This window comes from Thunnus thynnus, chromosome 9, assembly GCF_963924715.1.
Source record: "Thunnus thynnus chromosome 9, fThuThy2.1, whole genome shotgun sequence".
In the NCBI taxonomy this organism is placed as follows: domain Eukaryota; kingdom Metazoa; phylum Chordata; class Actinopteri; order Scombriformes; family Scombridae; genus Thunnus; species Thunnus thynnus.
In genome coordinates, this window is record NC_089525.1 from 35,323,121 (window position 1) to 35,346,960 (window position 23,840).

The following is a 23,840-nucleotide window of genomic DNA, read 5'->3' on the forward strand; positions in this document are numbered from 1 at the left end:
TATACCATTATTATTCCACTATTATACCACTATTATACCATTATCATACCATTATTATATCATTATTGTACCACTTTTATACCATGATTATTCCACTTTTATACCATGATTATTCCACTTTTATACCATTATTATTCCACTTTTATACCATTATTATTCCACTATTATACCATTATTATACCATTATCATACCATTATTATATCATTATTATACCACTTTTATACCATGATTATTCCACTTTTATACCATTATTATTCCACTTTTATACTATTATTGTACCACTATTATACCATTATCATACCATTATTATTCCACTTTTATACCATTATTGTACCACTATTATACCATTATCATACCATTATTATACCACTTTTATTCCATTATTATTCCACTATTATACCGCTATTATACCATTATTATGCCATTGTTATACCACTATTATACCATTATTATGCCATTATTATACCACTATTATACCACTTTTATACCATTATTATGCCATTATCATACCAGTATTATACTACTATTATACCATTGTTATACCAATATTATACCACTATTATGTCATTATTATACCACTATTATACCATTAATATGCCATTATTATACCATTATTATACCATTATTATGCCATTATTATACCATTAATATGCCATTATTATACCATTATTATACCAGTATTATACCACTATCATACCACTATTATACCATTATTATGCCATTATTATACCACTATTATACCATTAATATGCCATTATTATACCATTATTATACCAGTATTATACCACTATCATACCACTATTATACCATTATTATGCCATTATTACACCACTATTATATCATTATTATACCACTATTATACCACTATTATACCATTATTATGCCATTATTACACCACTATTATATCATTATTATGCCATTATTATACCACTATTATACCACTATTATAGCATTATTATACTATTGTATTACAACAGAATCAGTTCATCAGCACATTAACAGTGTGTGTTGGTGTTTCTTCTCACAAATGCAACAAAGAACAATAAAGATAAAAGAAAAATGGTAAGTTGACTTTATTACACCTTTCCTTTTCATGGGTTGTCCCAGACCAGAACAAACCAGTACAGACCAGTAAATAAACCAGTTTAGATCAGTATTGACAAGCATAGACCCGTTTCTTGTCTCTGATGGTTCTCAGCAGAACGCTGAGCGTCAGCTGGTCGGTGGGAAAATAATAAACAGGAAATGTTTCAGGGTCAGAGGACAAAGTTATTCTTCCTGTTATTGTCTCCGTGCAGACACAGAATGACTTCAGTCTGGAAGACTTTACTGAGTAAAAAGTCTGAATAAAGTCTGTGAATAAAGTTAAAAAGCATCTCAAACAACAAAGTTCAGTCTTTAATCTTTCTAAAGTTTATCTGTCAGAGTGGGAATAAATAACTCTTACTGTGGCATCGTTTCCTGTTTGCATTAAACTCTCAGTATGTTTACTGACTGCTGCTGCACAGCTGTATCAGGTATGTTGTATATATGTGTGTGTTTATATACTGAATACATACATATACAGTTACACAGAACAGGTGTCACAGCACAGAAAGACTTAAACTCATTAACACAAAACTTTATTTATATTATTTAACAGACATTTCAAGGTTTATTCTTTAGTTTGACAAAATCATCTGAACTCAAAGTCCACTTGCCAACTTTTTCTCATGGTCTTCATCAGTGGCTGAAGTTTGCTCAGTTGTCATGGAGACGGTTTAGGTGTTATACTTTGTGGCACAAAAACTCTCTGCTGATGAAGACCATGAGATGCAACTGATAGATCCAGAAAAAGTTAGTAAATGGACCTTTGTAAAGACTCAAACAGAATAAATGATCCCGTTGTAATTGTTGATATTGATCTGTGATCATCAATAATCTCTGATTGGCTGCAGAGACATTAACAGTCTGACCAGGAGGTGAAATATCCAAGTCCTCATATCATGTACTCTGAGTACAAATGAAGTACTCTGTGTTTATTTTGTAGTACTCTGTTACTTGCAGTACTCTGTTATTTGTAGTATTTGGAGATGAAGGCAGCCAGCAGGTCTCTGTACGGGGAATCGGAGCGTTGAGTTCGGAGTTGGAGGATCTTGTGGATCGCAGGAGATCGAAGGAGCAGGTTGTGACCAAATCCCACCAGACTGGAGGTGAACCAGTACAGAGCCATGGACTGGGGAGGGTAGGATGGTGGGGGGGGGGGGGGTCAGAGAGTCAGTCATTCGGTTTTTATGTTTAAACATCCAGTTTCAGCCTGATGCTCAGAATCTGCTCATTAAATAAAACCTGAATACAGACTGAACACGACTCAACACGCTGGAACATTCATCAGCTGAACACATCACAGCAACAAACCTGCCGAGGAATGTAAACTCCTCCTGCGCCTCCTCAACCTGCCTGAACCTGCAGTCATTCTGCTCCTCGACCTCCACCTCCTGCGCCTCCTCAACCTGCCTGAACCTGCAGTCACTCTGCTCCTCGACCTGTGCCTCCTGAACCTAAATGAACCTGCAGGCACCCTGCGTCTCCTGAACCATGCAGCACCCTGCGTCTCCTGAACCATGCAGCACCCTGTGCCTCCTGAACCTGCCGGCACTCTGCGCCTCCTGAAGAACTATCCAGCCCTCTGCACCTCCTGAACCTGCCAGCACTCTGCGCCTCCTGAACCTGCCGGCACTCTGCGCCTCCTGAACCTGCCTGCAATCTGCGCCTCCTGAAGAACTATCCAGCACTCTGCACCTCCTGAACCTGCCGGCACTCTGCGCCTCCTGAACCTGCCGGCACTCTGCGCCTCCTGAACCTGCCTGCAATCTGCGCCTCCTGAAGAACTATCCAGCACTCTGCACCTCCTGAACCTGATGTATTCTCAGGACAGAAAATCTAGGACTCACCGAGGGAACTGAAGCAGCGATTGGAATCATCAGCACTGAGAATCCTCTGATGCAGTTCGTCATAACGTTCTGAAAACGCGACGGATTGACTCTCTGCAGAGAAAAGACCTGAAGAAGAAGACATGGTCAGCTGACATCAGTGTCAGGTGATCACACACCTGTCGGACACACTGACCTCCACGATGAGCAGGTTGGTGAGTCCCAGACAGACAGGTAGGATCCAGGTGGAGTCCGGTACGGTGAGGTCAGGAAACCACAGAGCGCCTCCTGCTGCCAGCTCAGACTGCAGCGCTGTAACAAACAGTTTACTGTTAGGGCAGGAGATCTGGGTCCTGGACTGGACCGATCCAGACTCCCAGACTGATCCAAACTCACCAGACTGATCCAGACTCAGGTTTCGGAGGGCCAGGGAGAAGCTGATCCAGAGGGGTAGCTGGACCCAGACCAGCAGACTGGCTTTGACAGGGTGGCAGTTGTCTCTGATGTAGAGCTGAGACACGATGCGACGCAGATTCTTCTGGAACTGGAACCTGAACAGAAACAGAAGTTACAGTTGTGACTCCAGTTCTACTTCTGTTCCCTCGGTTCTCTCAGAGCCCAGAAGTCTGTTCTGTGAAATCCACGTACCAGGTTCCAGGTCATCACAGGTCATTATTGGTCACTGTGTGTCATTAAGGGTCATCACGGGTCATTAAGGGTCACCGCAGGTCATTACAGGTCATGACGGGTCATTACAGGTCATCACAGGTCACTAAAGGTCATTAAGGGTCACCATGGGTCATTAAAGGTCATTAAGGGTCACCGCAGATCATCACAGGTCATTAAAGGTCATTAAGGGTCATCACAGGTCACTAAGGGTCATCACGGGTCATTAAGGGTCATCACAGGTCAACACAGGTCATTAAGGGTCACCAAAGATCAGTACAGGTCATCACAGGTCACTAAAGGTCATTAAGGGTCACCAAAGATCATTACAGGTCACCATGGGTCATTAAAGGTCATTAAGGGTCATCACAGGTCAACACAGGTCATTAAGGGTCATCACAGGTCATTAAGGGTCATCACGGGTCATTAAGGGTCACCACAGGTCAACACAGGTCATTAAGGGTCATCACAGGTCATTAAGGGTCATCACGGGTCATTAAGGGTCATCACAGGTCAACACAGGTCATTAAGGGTCATCACGGGTCATTAAGGGTCATCAGGGGTCATCACAGGTCATTAAGGGTCATCACGGGTCATTAAGGGTCATCACGGGTCATTAAGGGTCATCAGGGGTCATCACAGGTCATTAAGGGTCATCACGGGTCATTAAGGGTCATCACGGGTCATTAAGGGTCATCAGGGGTCATTAAGGGTCATCATGGGTCATTAAGGGTCATCACGGGTCATTAAGGGTCATTAAGGGTCATTAAGGGTCATCATGGGTCATTAAGGGTCATCACGGGTCATTAAGGGTCATCACGGGTCATTAAGGGTCATTAAGGGTCATCACGGGTCATTAAGGGTCATTAAGGGTCATCATGGGTCATTAAGGGTCATCAGGGGTCATTAAGGGTCATTAAGGGTCATCATGGGTCATTAAGGGTCATCACGGGTCATTAAGGGTCATTAAGGGTCATCACGGGTCATTAAGGGTCATCAGGGGTCATTAAGGGTCATCAGGGGTCATTAAGGGTCATTAAGGGTCATTAAGGGTCATTAAGGGTCATCAGGGGTCATTAAGGGTCATTAAGGGTCATTAAGGGTCATCAAGGGTCATTAAGGGTCATCAGGGGTCATTAAGGGTCATCACGGGTCATTAAGGGTCATTAAGGGTCATTAAGGGTCATCACAGGTCATTAAGGGTCATTAAGGGTCATCAGGGGTCATTAAGGGTCATCAGGGGTCATCAGGGGTCATTAAGGGTCATCAGGGGTCATTAAGGGTCATCAGGGGTCATTAAGGGTCATCACGGGTCATTAAGGGTCATTAAGGGTCATCAGGGGTCATTAAGGGTCATTAAGGGTCATCACAGGTCATTAAGGGTCATCAGGGGTCATTAAGGGTCATCAGGGGTCATTAAGGGTCATTAAGGGTCATTAAGGGTCATCACAGGTCATTAAGGGTCATCAGGGGTCATTAAGGGTCATTAAGGGTCATCACAGGTCATTAAGGGTCATCAGGGGTCATTAAGGGTCATCAGGGGTCATTAAGGGTCATCAGGGGTCATTAAGGGTCATCACGGGTCATTAAGGGTCATTAAGGGTCATCAGGGGTCATTAAGGGTCATCACGGGTCATCAGGGGTCATTAAGGGTCATTAAGGGTCATCACAGGTCATTAAGGGTCATTAAGGGTCATTAAGGGTCATTAAGGGGTCATTAAGGGTCATCACGGGTCATTAAGGGTCATCACGGGTCATTAAGGGTCATTAAGGGTCATCAGGGGTCATTAAGGGTCATTAAGGGTCATTAAGGGTCATTAAGGGTCATCAGGGGTCATTAAGGGTCATCACGGGTCATTAAGGGTCATCAGGGGTCATTAAGGGTCATTAAGGGTCATCAGGGGTCATTCAGTTTGTTTGACCAACTAGTTTAATATTTGTTTGTTTGTTTGTTTGTTTCTTACCGGCTCTGTTTATCTGTCCAGCCTCTCTCTCTTGCTCTGACTGAAACTTCGTATCGAAGCCTCTTTGCCAGCTCTGAGATCTCCGCCTGCAGCACCTCCACCTGCACATCACCTGAGAGTTACTATGGTTACAGTGATTGGGGACAGGTCGCCATGGTTACAGTGATGGAGAACAGGTCAAAGATATTTTATTGAACCAACAACAGGAACAGCTGTTTGTAATGTGTATCAGCAGGTGGAGGTGAGGTGTCAGCAGGTAACAGACGGGTGGCGGCGTGTCGCCTCCTGCAGGAGGTGAAGCTCACTGCGCCCACTGACTCACTGACGCCGTGACATCACTTTTCATATTTTATTCATTAAACCATTAAATCAATAATAATAACAACAATGATAATAATTTGTTTCCCCCGGGATTAAAGTCTGACACGATCACAGGTGAACTGATCCAGGATCAGCACTCAGCTCACCTTGGAGATGATGACCATCTGGTAGGCGGCGAGCGGCAGAGTGATGAGCGTCCTGACGGACAGCGTGCCGACCGCGATGCTCAGCCACCACGGCAGACCGCTCACCTGCTGCAGGTGAACCAGGAAGTCTTCCGCCAGATGCACCGGCGCTGAATGCGCCACGCTTCCGTACCAGCCGGCCGCAGCATCACCGCCGCCGCCGCCGCCTGACACCGAGCGGACACGTGAGCTGTGACCACAGGTGTGGGCGGGTAGAGCTGACTTCCTGATGAACGCAGCGGAACAGACGCTTCGTGCAGGAAGCTGCAGGACACGGAGCCCCCCCACACTGAGCATGGTGCCCCGCCCCTCCTGAAACACACAGAGAAGAAGAACGGTAACGTCAGGTAAACAGTCATGTGACCAGAGGCCTGAAGTCTGTATAATTACCTTTGTATGATTCATTTTATGCTTCTTTTAATTTAAACACAGGAGTCAACATTTTGTTCAGCTGTTAATATGTTTTAATTTAATCTTCAGTTGTTACAGCTTGTTCAGTCAGTTTAGATAAACTGATTATTGATTACATTTATCTGCTGATGGTTTATAGTCCATGTGATCAATTAATGATATGGACGCTACTCCACTAGAGCAGCTTTTCATGATTCAGTTAAAAACTCCTTATTGATCTTCTACTGGCTCTTTATGCAGCCCCTCAGTTCAGCCTCTGTCTCTAACAGGAAGCTCCTGTCTCTTTAAGCCCCGCCTCCCGATGAGCCTGCTCTGTTCTGATTGGTCAGCTTTACGTATCACAGTTGTGTAAAGTAACTGCTGATGCAAACCCAACATTTCCTGCTTTACTGCTTCATATAAAAGCTTTTAAATGACTAAATAACAGGAGGCTTTTATTGTGAAGACTTTACAGGAAATGAAACGTGTTCTTCACTGAATTAGCGGAGCTTCGTTATTGGTGCTAAAAACCGGTCAAAACAACAACACGTGGAGATATTTGGAGCTGTTAGTCGAGCGGATCAGTCAGAAATAAAACAGGGAGGAAGAGTAGAAGCAGAAACAGCCACAGTGATGATGATGTTTGATGAAGAGCTGCAGACGACCAGCACACCTCCAACAGGTAAACTACTTATTTAACGTTGCTGCTGTGTGATGGAGTCATGGCTCAGCGTGGAGCAGACGACCATATAAAGGCAACATGTTCAGCTCAGCTGGATGCCGTCGTCTCTTCTTCTCCTCTCTGTAAATCTGCGGATCCTCTCAGTCTCGCTCCTCCAGGTCCTCGTCCTCCTTTCACAGCTTCCACAAACTTTTGGTCATTTCCTGTCAGTCATTGATCTCTGACACGCTGAACGCAGCTTTATTTATCGTGGCAGCAACGATCAATCGAGGACTGAATAATAGTGAGCAGGTCAGACTCCATCTCACCAGTCAGACTCCATCTCACCAGTTAGACTCCACCTCACCAGTCAGACTCCACCTCACCAGTTAGACTCCAGCCGCCATCTTGGCCGACCAGTTAGATTTGATCCCAACTTGCTGTGACGTAATCATGTAGCAACAATGACGTCATGAGATCGAGGCGGCCGCAGCCTTTGGAGCTGCAGCTGCTCTCCACCGACTGACCGCAGGGCATGATGGGAAACACCTGCTGTCACCTGATTGGCTGTTTTAGTTACATTGTATTAATCTGATCCTCTCGTCAGCATTTAGACGTTAAATAACATCAAACTGTTGGTAATAAATGTTTGTTTCTGCTCTTTTTTGTTCTTTGTTTGCTTTATTTTATTTGTTTCCACATTATAAAATAGTTTATATAATATTGATTGATTAGAAACGAGCTCGAAGGTGATCAGCTGAACAATCAGCAGCATGAAGAGGATCGATGATGTTTAATCTGAATCTCTTCATCTGTGAGATGTGACTGAGTTCGATCAGCTGATTAAGGTCATTTACCTGTTGGCATCAGTATGTAACACACCTGCTGACGCGCAGCACCGCAGCTCAAACAGCGCTGATAAACAGGATCGATACAGGATCGATAACCTACCCGAGTGACGTCAGCAGGCTAAGGCGACCTGTTCCCGGGTCTCCGCTGTCTGATCGGCCGCGTGTCCGTTTATTCTTTCGCCTTCATCCTCCATCCACCGGCAGCTCAGTGTCACACTAATATGACGTCACGCTGTTTACAGCCGGCGCGTCGGGTGAATATGACGTCATGAAATTCAAGGTCCTTTCCCGCGGCGCCTGTCGCCTCTCACAGCTGGATAAACACAGCAGCATGTTTGTAAATATTTATATACTTATAATAAATCTTTATATACTTATAATAAATATTTATATACAGTCAGAGGCTTAAAGATCCATTTTTAAAATAAATGTTCATCTTTTCCTTTCTGAGTTAAATCATAACTGACATCTCTGTCTCTGGAGATATGAAGGACACGAAAAAATTGAGAAAAATAAGTATTATAATATCAACCTAAAAATAAATACTAATATTATAATATCAACCTAAAAATAAATGCTAATATTATAATATCAACCTAAAAATAAATACTAATATTATAATATCAACCTAAAAATAAATACTAATATTATATCATCCTCGGTCTGGATGGGAGCTCACTTGACATTAAAGACTCTTATCATCTCTACAGAATACATACTGCTGTACATACTGCCAGCGAACAGACTGGCTGGCTCTTCTCTGGTACCCGTCATGGATTCTCTCTGAGATCATCTCTCTCATCTCTGCAGGGAGGACGATGCGACTCCCTCTCATGACTGAACCATCCTGCTCAGATAAGTCACCTGGTAGAAGTCACCTTCTCTATATCTGATGAACCCAAGACTGTCTGGAGCTGCAGATCTACTTGTATATTTTGTTTTATCTCCTTCATCCTCTGTAGGGTTTCCAGCACATGGCAGCATCAATATGTGCCACCACATCATCATGGGAACCTCCGTCTCCATGGCGCTGCTCTGGGCCCCCGAGAGAGCATTTTGCCTGGTGTGTATTCAGCTGTGGTGTTGTAATGCATTAACCTCATTAACAACCTCTGACATCTGATGGGAACATTGTCCAAGTCATTGCTGTTCTTGAGAGGTAGCAGAGCTTTATGATTGAAGTTATCAAACCCAAACAGGTATTTCTTGAACCTTTCACAGGCCCATACGCTGGCAAGCATTCTTTTTCATCACTCAGACATCTTGAGCGGTAGGCCTCAGGCCTCCAGTGGTCCTCATGCTGCTGGAGCGGTAGGCCACAGGCCTCCAGTGGTCCTCATGCTGCTGGAGCAGTAGGCCTCAGGCCTCCAGTGGTCCTCATGCTGCTGGAGCGGTAGGCCACAGGCCTCCAGTGGTCCTCATGCTGCTGGAGCAGTAGGCCACAGGCCTCCAGTGGTCCTCATGCTGCTGGAGCAGGACGCCTCAGGCCTCCAGTGGTCCTCATGCTGCTGGAGCAGTAGGCCTCAGGCCTCCAGTGGTCCTCATGCTGCTGGAGCAGTAGGCCACAGGCCTCCAGTGATCCTCATGCTGCTGGAGCAGTAGGCCGCAGGCCTCCAGTGGTCCTCATGCTGCTGGAGCGGTAGGCCACAGGCCTCCAGTGGTCCTCATGCTGCTGGAGCGGTAGGCCACAGGCCTCCAGTGGTCCTCATGCTGCTGGAGCAGTAGGCCGCAGGCCTCCAGTGGTCCTCATGCTGCTGGAGCGGTAGGCCGCAGGCCTCCAGTGGTCCTCATGCTGCTGGAGCAGTAGGCCGCAGGCCTCCAGTGGTCCTCATGCTGCTGGAGCAGGACGCCTCAGGCCTCCAGTGGTCCTCATGCTGCTGGAGCGGTAGGCCACAGGCCTGCAGTGATCCTCATGCTGCTGGAGCGGTAGGCCTCAGGCCTCCAGTGGTCCTCATGCTGCTGGAGCAGGACGCCTCAGGCCTGCAGTGGTCCTCATGCTGCTGGAGCAGTAGGCCACAGGCCTCCAGTGGTCCTCATGCTGCTGGAGCAGGACGCCTCAGGCCTCAAGTGGTCCTCATGCTGCTGGAGCAGTAGGCTACAGGCCTCCAGTGGTCCTCATGCTGCTGGAGCAGGACGCCTCAGGCCTGCAGTGGTCCTCATGCTGCTGGAGCAGTAGGCCTCAGGCCTCCAGTGATCCTCATGCTGCTGGAGCGGTAGGCCTCAGGCCTCCAGTGATCCTCATGCTGCTGGAGCGGTAGGCCTCAGGCCTCCAGTGGTCCTCATGCTGCTGGAGCAGGACGCCTCAGGCCTCCAGTGGTCCTCATGCTGCTGGAGCAGGACGCCTCAGGCCTCCAGTGGTCCTCATGCTGCTGGAGCAGGACACCTCCCAGCCCATAGCTGCTGGCATCTGTAGGCTTGGTGATGTCATAGAAGGTGAGAACAGCGGCGGTGACCAGTGCAGCTTTAAGTTTGTTTAACGCTGTCGGGGAGAACGGGGTAATATGAGCCACTTTTTACATATGATGATTTTACTGCAAAATGAAAGTCAATTCAATCAATCAATCAATCAATTTTTATTTATATAGCGCCATATCACAACAAAAGTCATCTCAGGGCACTTTTCACATAGAGCAGGTCAAGACCGAACTCTTGAAGAGCTCATAATACCGTATTATCCCACTAGAACACTGCGCTCCCAGTATGCAGGCTTACTGGTGGTCCCTACAGTCTTTAAAAGTAGAATGGGAGGCAGAGCCTTCAGCTATCAGGCTCCTCTTCTATGGAACCATCTACCGGATTCAGTCCGGGGTGCAGACACCCTCTCTATGTTTAAGAGTAGGCTTAAAACTTTCCTTTTTGATAAAGCTTATAGTTAGGGCCGACCAGGCTCGCCTTGGATCAGCCCTTAGTTATGCTGCTATAGGCCTAGACTACTGGGGGACTTCCCATGATGCACTGAGCTCCTCTCTCCTCCTCCTCCTCTCCATCTGTATGCATTCATGTAACATCAATGCATGTCACTAACTTTGCTTCTTCCCCGGAGTTTTTTTGTGCTTTCTCATCTCACAGAAAAACCTGACTCCCGGGCCGAACCTTCGCGGTCCTTCACAGTCCTGATGGCATCCTTCCCTGTCTGTTGATGCTTGTGCTTGTTGTTGTCTGTTGTTGTCATTGTTTTTCTTCTGTCCCCCCTCCCCCTTTCCCTCTCTCTTTCTCTCTCTCAACCCAACCGGTCAAAGCAGATGGCCGCCCACCAAGAGCCGGGGTCTGCTTGAGGTTTCTACCCGTTAAAGGGGAGTTTTTCCTTACCGCCGTCGCCAAGTGCTGCTCATGGGGGAACTGTTGGGTCTCTGTAAATTAAAGAGTATGGTCTTGACCTGCTCTATGTGAAAAGTGCCTTGAGATGACTTCTGTTGTGATATGGCGCTATATAAATAAAGATTGATTGATTGATTTAATCTACAGAGACCCAACAATTCCCCCATGAGCAGCACTTGGCGACAGCGGGAAGGAAAAACTCCCCTTTAACGGGTAGAAACCTCAAGCAGAACCCGGCTCTTGGTGGGCGGCCATCTGCTTTGACCGGTTGGGTTGAGAGAGAGAAAGAGAGAGGAAAAGGGGGAGGGGGGACAGAAGAACAACAATCACAACAACAACAACAAGTATAAGCATCAATAGACAGGGAAGGATGCCATCAGGACTGTGAAGGACCGCGAAGGTTCGGCCCAGAACCCAGGGGGGGTTCCTGTGAGATGAGAAAGCACAAAAAACTCTGTGGAAGAAGCAAAGTTAGTGACATGCATTGATGTTACATGAAAGCATGAAAGTGTATTTGTTTCATAATAGTTACTATATGTAGCTCAGGTTGTTGTCTTCTCTGGATGTATCTGCATCTAAAACAGGTTTGAATTGTTCCTGAGACATATGTGTCGTATCTATGACGAGACGATCCTCCATCCTATATATCAATGATCAGTGCTGCAGCCTGCATGATACATCTGAGCATTAACATTTTAAAAATTAAACTGTCAATGTATTGTATTATTCCTTAGATGGCAGGGTGTTTGTGAGCAGAGTCACAGCTGCAGCTGTCACATAGTTTAGTCATCAATTATTCTACCAAAAGTTCCATTGATTAATCGAGTCATTGGATAAAACGTAATTTTGCTTAATTAAAGAACAATATTAACTATACAACAGAAAATCAGACAGGTCTCTTAAAATGAACTAATTGGTTTCCTTTTTCAGAAAAATCAACATTTTTATTTTTTAAATGCAGAGTATTGAATGCATACATACATACTGTGAACAATGACAATAAAGTGGACTGAGATGAATTAAGTACATTTTCTGAGATACAAAAACAAATAAAAATAAATTACTTTCAAATTACTTTTTAAACTATCAAAACTGAGGCATACATTAAAATAAATAAATAAATAAATAAATAATAGTAATAATACAAAGACACTGCCTTTAAGTTATGCAACTGAACTTTCAGAACTAAAAGTTTCAACATTAACAGACGCACAGAGTCCATGCATGTACATATTCATGAGAATAAGCTGCATCTCCTTAAATGTCTCTCTCGACGTGTGTGTGTGCAAGTCTTTAAAGGAGCTCGTGACTGCGATGAAGAAAGGTGAACATGTCAACAGGCTCAGATCTGAGGCAGGCAAAGACCTCGCTGTGTCTTCCGGCCTCATTCACGCCATCAGAGCGTCTGTTGGACAGCGCGATGCGTTCATTTCCCACCATGATGGTGGATTCTCCGTCTTGGACTGAGGATGTTCTACATCAAGATCTGTGGAATAGTTGTGACGGTTAAAGAATGGATGCTCCAGTTTCACTTGCATTGGGCTGCCTCGCTTGTACTGAGCTTTGGACCTTGAATACTTGGTCAGCAGGCAAGAACTTCAGTTTTTGAAACCTTTATATAACCTGCATGAAACAACACGGAGCCCAGTGTGAGTGCAGAACTTCTTTTAAGTTCTTCTGAATTCTCCTTCACATCTTTCTTTGACCTTGTGATGTTTCCATCAAGGTCAAAGAAACGTGTTCAGGGACACATTTTACAATCACAACCTGTCAATAAAAACAAAACTGATTCATTATTTAATTAGAAAAATACAAACAACATTCATGTTTCAGTGGACAGATGACTTCATCCCGGAAACTAGGACAACACACCTTCAAAATAAAGCAATATACACTATATAATTATTATTTTTTGTTTTGTAAATTGTTTCATTCAATTAAATATTAATTTATGTGATGAATATTCATCTATGTGGTGGATTTATTAACCAGAAAGACTCAGAAACTGAAGACAAACCGCTTTGTTCCACCGAGCTTTTCCTGTGAAGCCGCGGCCGGAAGTGCAGCACAATCGGCGTCTCTCAGCAAACATGGCGGAGTACAGCCAGGCGGGCCTCCTGGCGGCTCTGCTGCTCTTCACGGCCCTCACGGTACGGGACCTTTACCTCGGCAGGCCCGGCCTCTCCCCGGACAACCTGCCGGACACAGAGCCCGGCAAACCGGCCAAGTCCTCCCTGTACACCGGGCCCGTGCTGCGGTTCCAGTACTGGTGAGTTAGCAGTTAGCTGCTAACAGGCTAACGGCGAGCTAACTGTTAGCATCAGGAGCCAGTTTGTGTTTTAACGTTCGTCAGATTTATATTCTGACAAACCTGTAATCAGTAGGTGGTCTGTTCATTTCTAACGGGGGTAACCGACCAGAGGATGGGGGGGGGGCAGGTTAACCAGAGGGACCCCCCACCTCCCCATAAAGCACCTGCTGTCATGAAGTCAACATCAGTATCAGTGCTAATGTATGACGGACCGTTTACACACCATGATATATGTACATATTATACATAATAGTTAGGTTATAACTAAGCGTGTGAGTAGTGAACTGTTGACAGGTGTGTGGTCCTCAGGTCCTGTGTGTGTTTTCAGTTCCTGTGTGTGTGTGTGTGTGTGTGTTTTCAGTATCTCCTGTGTGTGTTTTCAGTATCTCCTGTGTGTGTTTTCAGTATCTCCTGTGTGTGTTTTCAGTATCTCCTGTGTGTGTGTGTGTGTGTGTGTTTTCAGTATCTCCTGTGTGTGTGTGTGTTTTCAGTATCTCCTGTGTGTGTGTGTGTGTGTTTTCAGTATCTCCTGTGTGTGTGTGTGTGTGTTTTCAGTATCTCCTGTGTGTGTGTGTGTGTGTTTTCAGTATCTCCTGAGGTTACAGTAAAGTGTTCCAGGAGTATTCTCGGGCCATCAGCCAGCTGTACCCAGACATCCGCATCGAGGGAGAAAACTACCCCCCCACCCCCTTCAACAGGTGAGCTCTGACATCAGTAACGCCCCCCCCAGGTGTGCTCTGACATCACTAACCCCCCCCCCCCCCCCCCCCCCTTAGGTGTTTGGGCAACCTGATCTCGTACCTGAAGCTCGTCTCCATCTTGCTGATCGTCAGCGGTCAGAACGTGTTCGTGCTGCTCGGCCTCGACACGCCGCGAGCCTGGACCTGGAGTCAGGACAACAAGGTACCTGGTTACCACGGCAACGGTTGCTGCAGGTGCGAGTGTGAATGTGTTTAACGTCTCTATGTTTCAGATCTTCTCCTGTCTGATGGCCTTCTTCTTCTGCAACATGATGGAGACGCACTTCCTGTCCACCGGAGCCTTCGAGGTCACGCTGAACGGTGAGTGTGATGGAGGTGAAGCCGCTCCCCCTTCCACTGGGCCGCCATGGGACCTTATTTCAGAAGAAATGTGAATGGTTGTCAACAGCGAAAGACAAATAATTCTTTGATCCTGTTTGAACTGTGATCACATATTTGATGTTTGTCAGTTTAATCGTTTTGCAGAAAGTCGCAGTTTGTCATAAAACTGTTAAAGACTGAAAAGACGCAATACGAAGACGACACCCAAAAGTAATCAGCATATCTAGTCTAGTCAATGTCTTCAATATTACTTGAAAATTCATGTGTTTTGGTGAAAGTTTCAACCTTTGAGCTCATTTTCTGTCACAGTTCAGGCTGCTGTCATTAGTTTAAGATCTGTTATTGAATGTTTGTGTCGGACTGTTTTCAGCTCTGATGGGTAACTGTTAGTGTATATCAGTAAACTAAGGAAGGTGTTGTTGTTTGAATAGGTGGAGAGAGTTGTTAACTGTATTATATTAGTACATTTAAAGATATAATGTGTGTGCTCTGTGTCGTCCTTCTCTTCATGATGTCACCTCTGGTTTTATTGGAGGTTCGGGTATCACTGCGTCGTACTAAGCAGCTGTTGGCTCATTAGTTTGTGATTCACATGCTCTGACTGGGGTTTTATATCCTGAATGAATTTCCCAGTCCGGCCCTGATTGTCTCTGAAATAAGGTCCCACAGGGGATAGCGAAGGGGGAGGGGCTTCACCTCTCTACCGGTCCAAATATGACATCACTCTGAACACTGATTGGTCACTGTGGTCCCTCTGTAACAGACGTCCCCGTCTGGTCGAAGCTTCAGGCGGGTTACGTGCCGAACGTTCAGGAGATCTTCCAGATCCTCGATAACCACCTGAAGATGAACCAGGTGGATCCCGTGAGCTTCTCTTAGAGCTGCGCACACAGGTACTCTCAGGTAAACTGTCTCTCACCTGTCACTTCAATTCAGAAGGTTTGTAGGTTTCAAGAACAATGTTGTAACAATAATAATAATAATAATAGTAACAATAATAATAATAACAATAATAATAATAATAATAGTAATAAAACTTCATGTATACAGCACCTTCCGTACAGGTGATGTAGCTCAAAGTGCTCTACAATAAGTGAATAAATAAAAACAGGCAAATTAACACAAGTGCAAATACTGCGCAATAAAACCAAGCAATCAAATGAATAAAGCCTGAGGCCACACAGTCTGCATCTACCTGAGCAGCCTGAACCTGCGCCGCCTCTCGCAGGCCTGCGGCCCCCCAGACCGCTGCTGCTGCAGCTCTGTCTTCCTACGTGGAGTTTGGCTTTGATAACGACCATCAATGAGAGAATGTTTCGTGTCATTTCATTATAAATTTCATTTATACTTAGTTTAGTCAGTATAGTAGTTATTAACGTTGCGTCTCCAGCAGTGGAGAGCAGCCTCTCTGCTCTGCTGTGTTATTAAAGTTGTGTCTCCAGCAGTGGAGAGCAGCCTCTCTGCTGCTCTGTGTTATTAATGTTGTGTCTCCAGCAGTGGAGAGCAGCCTCTCTGCTGCTCTGTGTTATTAATGTTGTGTCTCCAGCAGTAGAGAGCAGCCTCTCTGCTGCTCTGTGTTATTAACATCATGTCTCCAGCAGTGGTGAGCAGCCTCTCTGCTCTGCTGTGTTATTAACGTTGTGTCTCCAGCAGTAGAGAGCAGCCTCTCTGCTCCGCTGTGTTATTAACATCATGTCTCCAGCAGTGGAGAGCAGCCTCTCTGCTCCGCTGTGTTATTAACGTTGTGTCTCCAGCAGTAGAGAGCAGCCTCTCTGCTCTGCTGTGTTATTAACGTTGTGTCTCCAGCAGTGGAGAGCAGCCTCTCTGCTCTGCTGTGTTATTAACGTTGTGTCTCCAGCAGTGGAGAGCAGCCTCTCTGCTCCGCTGTGTTATTAACATCATGTCTCCAGCAGTGGAGAGCAGCCTCTCTGCTCCGCTGTGTTATTAACGTCATGTCTCCAGCAGTGGAGAGCAGCCTCTCTGCTCTGCTGTGTTATTAACGTTGTGTCTCCAGCAGTGGAGAGCAGCCTCTCTGCTCCGCTGTGTTATTAACATCATGTCTCCAGCAGTGGAGAGCAGCCTCTCTGCTCTGCTGTGTTATTAACGTCATGTCTCCAGCAGTGAGCAGCCTCTCTGCTCTGCTGTTTTATTAACGTCATGTCTCCAGCAGTGGAGAGCAGCCTCTCTGCTCTGCTGTGTTATTAACATCATGTCTCCAGCAGTGGAGAGCAGCCTCTCTGCTCTGCTGTGTTATTAACGTTGTGTCTCCAGCAGTGGTGAGCAGCCTCTCTGCTCTGCTGTGTTATTAACGTTGTGTCTCCAGCAGTGGTGAGCAGCCTCTCTGCTCTGCTGTGTTATTAACGTTGTGTCTCCAGCAGTGGTGAGCAGCCTCTCTGCTCCGCTGTGTTATTAACGTTGTGTCTCCAGCAGTAGAGAGCAGCCTCTCTGCTCCGCTGTGTTATTAACATCATGTCTCCAGCAGTGGTGAGCAGCCTCTCTGCTCTGCTGTGTTATTAACGTTGTGTCTCCAGCAGTAGAGAGCAGCCTCTCTGCTCCGCTGTGTTATTAACATCATGTCTCCAGCAGTGGAGAGCAGCCTCTCTGCTCCGCTGTGTTATTAACGTCATGTCTCCAGCAGTAGAGAGCAGCCTCTCTGCTCCGCTGTGTTATTAACGTCATGTCTCCAGCAGTGGAGAGCAGCCTCTCTGCTCTGCTGTGTTATTAACGTTGTGTCTCCAGCAGTGGAGAGCAGCCTCTCTGCTCTGCTGTGTTATTAACGTCATGTCTCCAGCAGTGAGCAGCCTCTCTGCTCTGCTGTTTTATTAACGTCATGTCTCCAGCAGTGGAGAGCAGCCTCTCTGCTCTGCTGTGTTATTAACATCATGTCTCCAGCAGTGGAGAGCAGCCTCTCTGCTCTGCTGTGTTATTAACATCATGTCTCCAGCAGTGGAGAGCAGCCTCTCTGCTCTGCTGTGTTATTAACGTTGTGTCTCCAGCAGTGAGCAGCCTCTCTGCTCTGCTGTGTTATTAACATCATGTCTCCAGCAGTAGAGAGCAGCCTCTCTGCTCTGCTGTGTTATTAATGTTGTGTCTCCAGCAGTGGAGAGCAGCCTCTCTGCTCTGCTGTGTTATTAATGTTGTGTCTCCAGCAGTGAGCAGCCTCTCTGCTCCGCTGTGTTATTAACGTTGTGTCTCCAGCAGTGGAGAGCAGCCTCTCTGCTCTGCTGTGTTATTAACGTTGTGTCTCCAGCAGTGGAAAGCAGCCTCTCTGCTCTGCTGTGTTATTAATGTTGTGTCTCCAGCAGTGGAGAGCAGCCTCTCTGCTCCGCTGTGTTATTAACGTTGTGTCTCCAGCAGTGGAGAGCAGCCTCTCTGCTCTGCTGTGTTATTAACGTTGTGTCTCCAGCAGTGGAGAGCAGCCTCTCTGCTGCTCTGTGTTATTAACATCATGTCTCCAGCAGTGGAGAGCAGCCTCTCTGCTCTGCTGTGTTATTAATGTCATGTCTCCAGCAGTGGAGAGCAGCCTCTCTGCTGCTCTGTGTTATTAACATCATGTCTCCAGCAGTAGAGAGCAGCCTCTCTGCTCTGCTGTGTTATTAACATCATGTCTCCAGCAGTAGAGAGCAGCCTCTCTGCTGCTCTGTGTTATTAACATCATGTCTCCAGCAGTAGAGAGCAGCCTCTCTGCTCTGCTGTGTTATTAACATCATGTCTCCAGCAGTAGAGAGCAGCCTCTCTGCTGCTCTGTGTTATTAACATCATGTCTCCAGCAGTGGAGAGCAGCCTCTCTGCTCCGCTGTGTTATTAACGTTGTGTCTCCAGCAGTGGAGAGCAGCCTCTCTGCTCTGCTGTGTTATTAACGTCATGTCTCCAGCAGTGGTGAGCAGCCTCTCTGCTCTGCTGTGTTATTAACGTCATGTCTCCAGCAGTAGAGAGCAGCCTCTCTGCTGCTCTGTGTTATTAACATCATGTCTCCAGCAGTGGAGAGCAGCCTCTCTGCTCTGCTGTGTTATTAACATCATGTCTCCAGCAGTAGAGAGTAGCCTCTCTGCTGCTCTGTGTTATTAACATCATGTCTCCAGCAGTGGAGAGCAGCCTCTCTGCTCCTCTGTGTTATTAACATCATGTCTCCAGCAGTAGAGAGTAGCCTCTCTGCTCCTCTGTGTTATTAACATCATGTCTCCAGCAGTAGAGAGTAGCCTCTCTGCTGCTCTGTGTTATTAACGTCATGTCTCCAGCAGTGGAGAGCAGCCTCTCTGCTCTGCTGTGTTATTAACATCATGTCTCCAGCAGTGGAGAGCAGCCTCTCTGCTCTGCTGTGTTATTAACGTTGTGTCTCCAGCAGTGGAGAGCAGCCTCTCTGCTCTGCTGTGTTATTAACATCATGTCTCCAGCAGTGGAGAGCAGCCTCTCTGCTCTGCTGTGTTATTAACATCATGTCTCCAGCAGTGGAGAGCAGCCTCAGCTGCAGAAACCCTGCACGATATCGTCTTACATCACTTAGAAACTTGAGTAGGACTCAAGGGTTTGGCTCTCAGCTTACGTTCATACCTCTCCAGCAGAACTTTTTCCGTTGCTCTAGGTAACTCTACATCCTCAGTAGCTCAGTTGAGTTGTGGTGTCCCTCAGGGTTCTGCTCTTGGTCCCCTTCTGTTTTCTACATGCTGCTTCTTGGCCATATTATTCAGAGGTGTGATATGTTTTACACTCAGTTATATCTGACATTTAAATCCACAGATCCCAGCAGCCTAGTAAATCTGACAACTCGCCTCTCTGATATTAAATCCTGGACGTCCCAAAACTTTCTTTAATGTAACGATGATAGTCTGAGGTCATTCTGTTCGCCCCCCAAACTTCATCATTCCTTCTGCTGCTAATCTGAGTGATCTGATAAATAATATTAAGCTGGCTGTGAGGAATCAAGGGGTCATAGTTGATGCTGACCTCTGTGTTGATGATCAGCTCAAGATAATCTCTAAAATTAGTTCATTCTTATCAGCTGCTGATTTACAAGAAGTTGTACGTACATTTATTTATTCTCAGCTCTCTCTCTCTCACCTGTCTCTCTCTCTCTCACCTGTCTCTCTCTCTCACCTGTCTCTCTCTCTCTCACCTGTCTCTCTCTCTCACCTGTCTCTCTCTCTCACCTCTCTCTCTGTCACCTGTCTCTCTCTCTCTGTCACCTGTCTCTCTCTCTCTGTCACCTGTCTCTCTCTCTCTCACCTGTCTCTCTCTCTCACCTGTCTCTCTCTCTCTCACCTGTCTCTCTCTCACCTGTCTCTCTCTCTCACCTGTCTCTCTCTCTCACCTCTCTCTCTGTCACCTGTCTCTCTCTCTCTCTCACCTGTCCCTCTCTCTCTGTCACCTGTCTCTCTCTCTCTCACCTGTCTCTCTCTCTCACCTGTCTCTCTCTCTCTCACCTGTCTCTCTCTCTCACCTGTCTCTCTCTCTCTCACCTGTCTCTCTCTCACCTGTCTCTCTCTCTCTCACCTGTCTCTCTCTCTCTCACCTGTCTCTCTCTCTCTCTCTCACCTGTCTCTCTCTCTCTCACCTGTCTCTCTCTCTCTCTCTCTCTCTCTCTCTCACCTGTCTCTCTCACCTGTCTCTCTCTCTCTCACCTGTTTCTCTCTCTCTCACCTGTCTCTCTCTCTCTCTCTCACCTGTCTCTCTCTCTCTCACCTGTCTCTCTCTCTCTCTCTCACCTGTCTCTCTCTCTCACCTGTCTCTCTCTCTCTCACCTGTCTCTCTCTCTCTCTCTCTCTCTCTCTCTCTCTCTCACCTGTCTCTCTCACCTGTCTCTCTCTCTCTCTCACCTGTCTCTCTCTCTCACCTGTCTCTCTCTCTCTCACCTGTTTCTCTCTCTCTCACCTGTCTCTCTCTCTCACCTGTCTCTCTCTCTCTCTCACCTGTCTCTCTCTCACCTGTCTCTCTCTCTCACCTGTCTCTCTCTCTCTCACACCTGTCTCTCTCTCTCACCTGTCTCTCTCTCTCACCTGTCTCTCTCTCTCTCTCTCACCTGTCTCTCTCTTTCACCTGTCTCTCTCTCTCTCTCACCTGTCTCTCTCTCTCTCTCTCTCTCTCTCACCTGTCTCTCTCACCTGTCTCTCTCTCTCTCTCACCTGTCTCTCTCTCTCACCTGTCTCTCTCTCTCTCACCTGTCTCTCTCTCACCTGTCTCTCTCTCTCTCTCTCACCTGTCTCTCTCTCTCACCTGTCTCTCTCTCTCTCTCTCACCTGTCTCTCTCTCTCTCTCACCTGTCTCTCTCTCTCTCTCTCACCTGTCTCTCTCTCTCTCTCACCTGTCTCTCTCTCTCACCTGTCTCTCTCTCTCACCTGTCTCTCTCTCTCTCACCTGTCTCTCTCTCACCTGTCTCTCTCTCTCTCTCACCTGTCTCTCTCTCTCACCTGTCTCTCTCACCTGTTTCTCTCTCTCTCTCACCTGTCTCTCTCTCTCTCTCACCTGTCTCTCTCTCTCTCTCACCTGTCTCTCTCTCTCTCTGCAGTCATGGTGCGTTCAGTGTCCCGGCTCGGTGGAGCGATCAGTCACTGGCGTTATGAAGGTTCGGCCCTAAAGCAGACTCTGTGGGGCCCAGCCGGATGTCCCTCGCCACACAACGAGCGCTCCCTCTCTGCCGGGTCACAGCACAGCACTGCAGTACCCACAATGCACCTGTGAGCACAGGTGATGTGCTGACAGGCAGACAGAAGACTCTCCTGTTCTTCAGTTGGATTTATTTTATTTATTTACTTTGAGATTAGATAGAAACCTGCGGTACCTGTTAGCTTCATGCTAATTACCCAAACAAACAAATATATAATTAATAATTCATGTAACAAACGATCATCTCTGAATTCATTAAGTCTTCAAACTAAAACTTTGTTTCTCACAAATATTTCAGTTCATGAAAGTTAGAGTTTTTATTTGGTCTCTGATCAATAATCAATAAATGTGTCGATACAGTGATCAGCTGACTCTGACAGATCCAGATCCTACTGGATCCTAAAGGATCCAATGTTGGTGCTCATGCACGTTAGCACTAGTTTCAGAAATGTGAAGGTGTTTGTTTATTTGGGACGATGGTGAGTTTTTGGAAATAAAACATGATTTAAAGTTTCCTCGTTTCAGTTTCATGTGTTTACGTAGAAATCAGGATTCACTCAGTTTCATAAAGCAATGAATCACAACAGAAGTCGTCTCAGGGCTGTTTCCACGCAGAGCATCTAGACTGAGACCCTACATTCCTCCATCAGCAGCAGGAAAACCTCCAGCAGAACCGGACTCTAGGTGGCGCCGTCTGCCTCCACCGGTTGGGTTGAGAGAGAAAGAAGGAGGGAAAAGCAACAACAATAATAGAATAAGAATAATAGAAATAGAAAAATGTATAATAATAATAATAATAATAGCAACAGCGATTAATTGATTAATTGTTTTGAGTCATTTTTTAAGAAGCAGTCAGTCTGCAGCCGAAGGTTTCCTGCTAGATGAGAAAACACACAAAGAACACCGGGGAAGAAGTCAATCAATCAATCAATCAATCAATCAATCAATTATTTATTTATATAGCACTAAATCACAACAAAAGTCATCTCAGGGCACTTTTCACATAGAGCAGGTCAAGACCGAACTCTTTAATTTACAGAGACCCAACAATTCCCCCATGAGCAGCACTTGGCGACAGCGGGAAGGAAAAACTCCCCTTTAACGGGTAGAAACCTCAAGCAGAACCCGGCTCTTGGTGGGCGGCCATCTTTGACTGGTTGGGTTGAGAGAGAGAAAGAGAGAGGGAAAGGGGGAGGGGGGACAGAATAACAATAAGCAGCAACAGCAGCAGCCAGAGAAGGACACCAACAGGACTGTGAAGGACCACGAAGGCTCGGCCCAGAACCCAGGGGTTCCTGTGAGATGAGAAAGCACAAAAAACTCCGGGGAAGAAGCAAAGTTAGTGACATGCATTGATGTTACATGAATGCATACAGATGGAGAGGAGGAGGAGGAGAGAGGAGCTCAGTGCATCATGGGAAGTCCCCCAGCAGTCTAGGCCTATAGCAGCATAACTAAGGGCTGATCCAAGGCGAGCCTGGTCGGCCCTAACTATAAGCTTTATCAAAAAGGAAAGTTTTTAGCCTACTCTTAAACATAGAGAGGGTGTCTGCACCCCGGACTGAATCTGGAAGATGGTTCCACAGGAGAGGAGCCTGATAGCTGAAGGCTCTGCCTCCCATTCTACTTTTAAAGACTGTAGGAACCACCAGTAAGCCTGCATACTGGGAGCACAGTGTTCTAGTGGGATAATACGGTATTATGAGCTCTTCAAGATATGATGGTGTCTGACCATTAAGGGCTTTGTAAGTTAGGAGAAGGATTTTAAATTCTATTCTAGATTTTACAGGAAGCCAATGCAGCGAAGCTAAAATGGGAGAAATGTGGTCTGTTTTTCTAGTTTTAGTCAGAACACGTGCAGCTGCGTTCTGGACCAGCTGGAGAGTCTTTAGAGACTTGTTAGAGCAGCCTGATAATAAGGATTTGCAATAATCCAGCCTAGAAGTAACAAATGCGTGAACTAGTTTTTCTGCATCTTTTAGGGACAGGATGTGATTTTTGTGATATTACGTAAGTGAAAAAAGGCAGTCCTTGAGATTTGATTTATGTGGGAGTTAAAGGACATATCCTGATCAAAGATAACTCCCAGATTCCTTACGGTGGTGCTGGAGGCCAGGGTAATGCCATCCAGAGCAGCTTTATCATTAGATAATGTGTTTCTAAGGTGTTTAGGGCCAAACACAATAACTTCAGTTTTATCTGAGTTTAGTAGCAGAAAATTGCAGGTCATCCAGGTCTTTATGTCGTTAAGGCATGTTTGGAGTTTGTTTAACTGATTGGTTTCATCAGACTTCATTGATAAATATAATTGGGTGTCATCTGCATAACAATGAAAATTTATGGAGTGTTTCCTAATAATATTACCTAAAGGAAGCATATACAAGGTGAATAGAATTGGTCCAAGTACAGAACCTTGTGGAACTCCGTGTCTAACTTTTGCCTTCATGGAGGATTCATCATTAACATGTACAAACTGAAATCGGTCTGATAAATAGGACTTAAACCAGCTTAATGCAGTTCCTTTAATGCCAATTAAATGTTCCAGTCTCTGCAAAAGGATTTGATGGTCAATTGTGTC

The 23,840-nt window shown here is 46.0% G+C and overlaps 2 protein-coding genes across 4 annotated transcripts; one reads left to right on the forward strand and one right to left on the reverse strand.

Annotated features, from left to right (window-relative positions):
- Positions 1-1,050: 1,050 nt before the first annotated feature.
- cox18 (cytochrome c oxidase assembly factor COX18) lies at positions 1,051-8,195 on the reverse strand. 2 transcript variants are annotated; one of them, XM_067598299.1, is made up of 7 exons: positions 8,052-8,195; positions 6,011-6,361; positions 5,544-5,644; positions 3,310-3,464; positions 3,110-3,225; positions 2,935-3,042; positions 1,051-2,216 (listed from the first exon to the last, which is right to left on the reverse strand). In XM_067598299.1, exons 2-7 carry the CDS (start codon positions 6,344-6,346, stop codon positions 2,055-2,057), a joined length of 978 nt encoding a protein of 325 aa, XP_067454400.1. In that variant the 5' UTR covers positions 6,347-6,361; positions 8,052-8,195; the 3' UTR covers positions 1,051-2,054. The 2 variants fall into 2 exon arrangements, with proteins under 2 accessions (XP_067454400.1, XP_067454399.1); XM_067598298.1 differs by having other exon boundaries at positions 3,110-3,464.
- A 5,127-nt stretch (positions 8,196-13,322) lies between these two features.
- Positions 13,323-21,776, forward strand: selenot2 (selenoprotein T, 2). Of its 2 annotated transcripts, none has more exons than XM_067598301.1 (6): positions 13,323-13,538; positions 14,168-14,278; positions 14,357-14,483; positions 14,554-14,641; positions 15,426-15,565; positions 21,165-21,776. In XM_067598301.1, the coding sequence occupies exons 1-5, from the start codon at positions 13,360-13,362 to the stop codon at positions 15,539-15,541; spliced, it is 621 nt and encodes a 206-aa protein (XP_067454402.1). In that variant the 5' UTR covers positions 13,323-13,359; the 3' UTR covers positions 15,542-15,565; positions 21,165-21,776. The 2 variants fall into 2 exon arrangements, with proteins under 2 accessions (XP_067454402.1, XP_067454404.1); XM_067598303.1 differs by having other exon boundaries at positions 15,426-15,555.
- Positions 21,777-23,840: the final 2,064 nt, after the last annotated feature.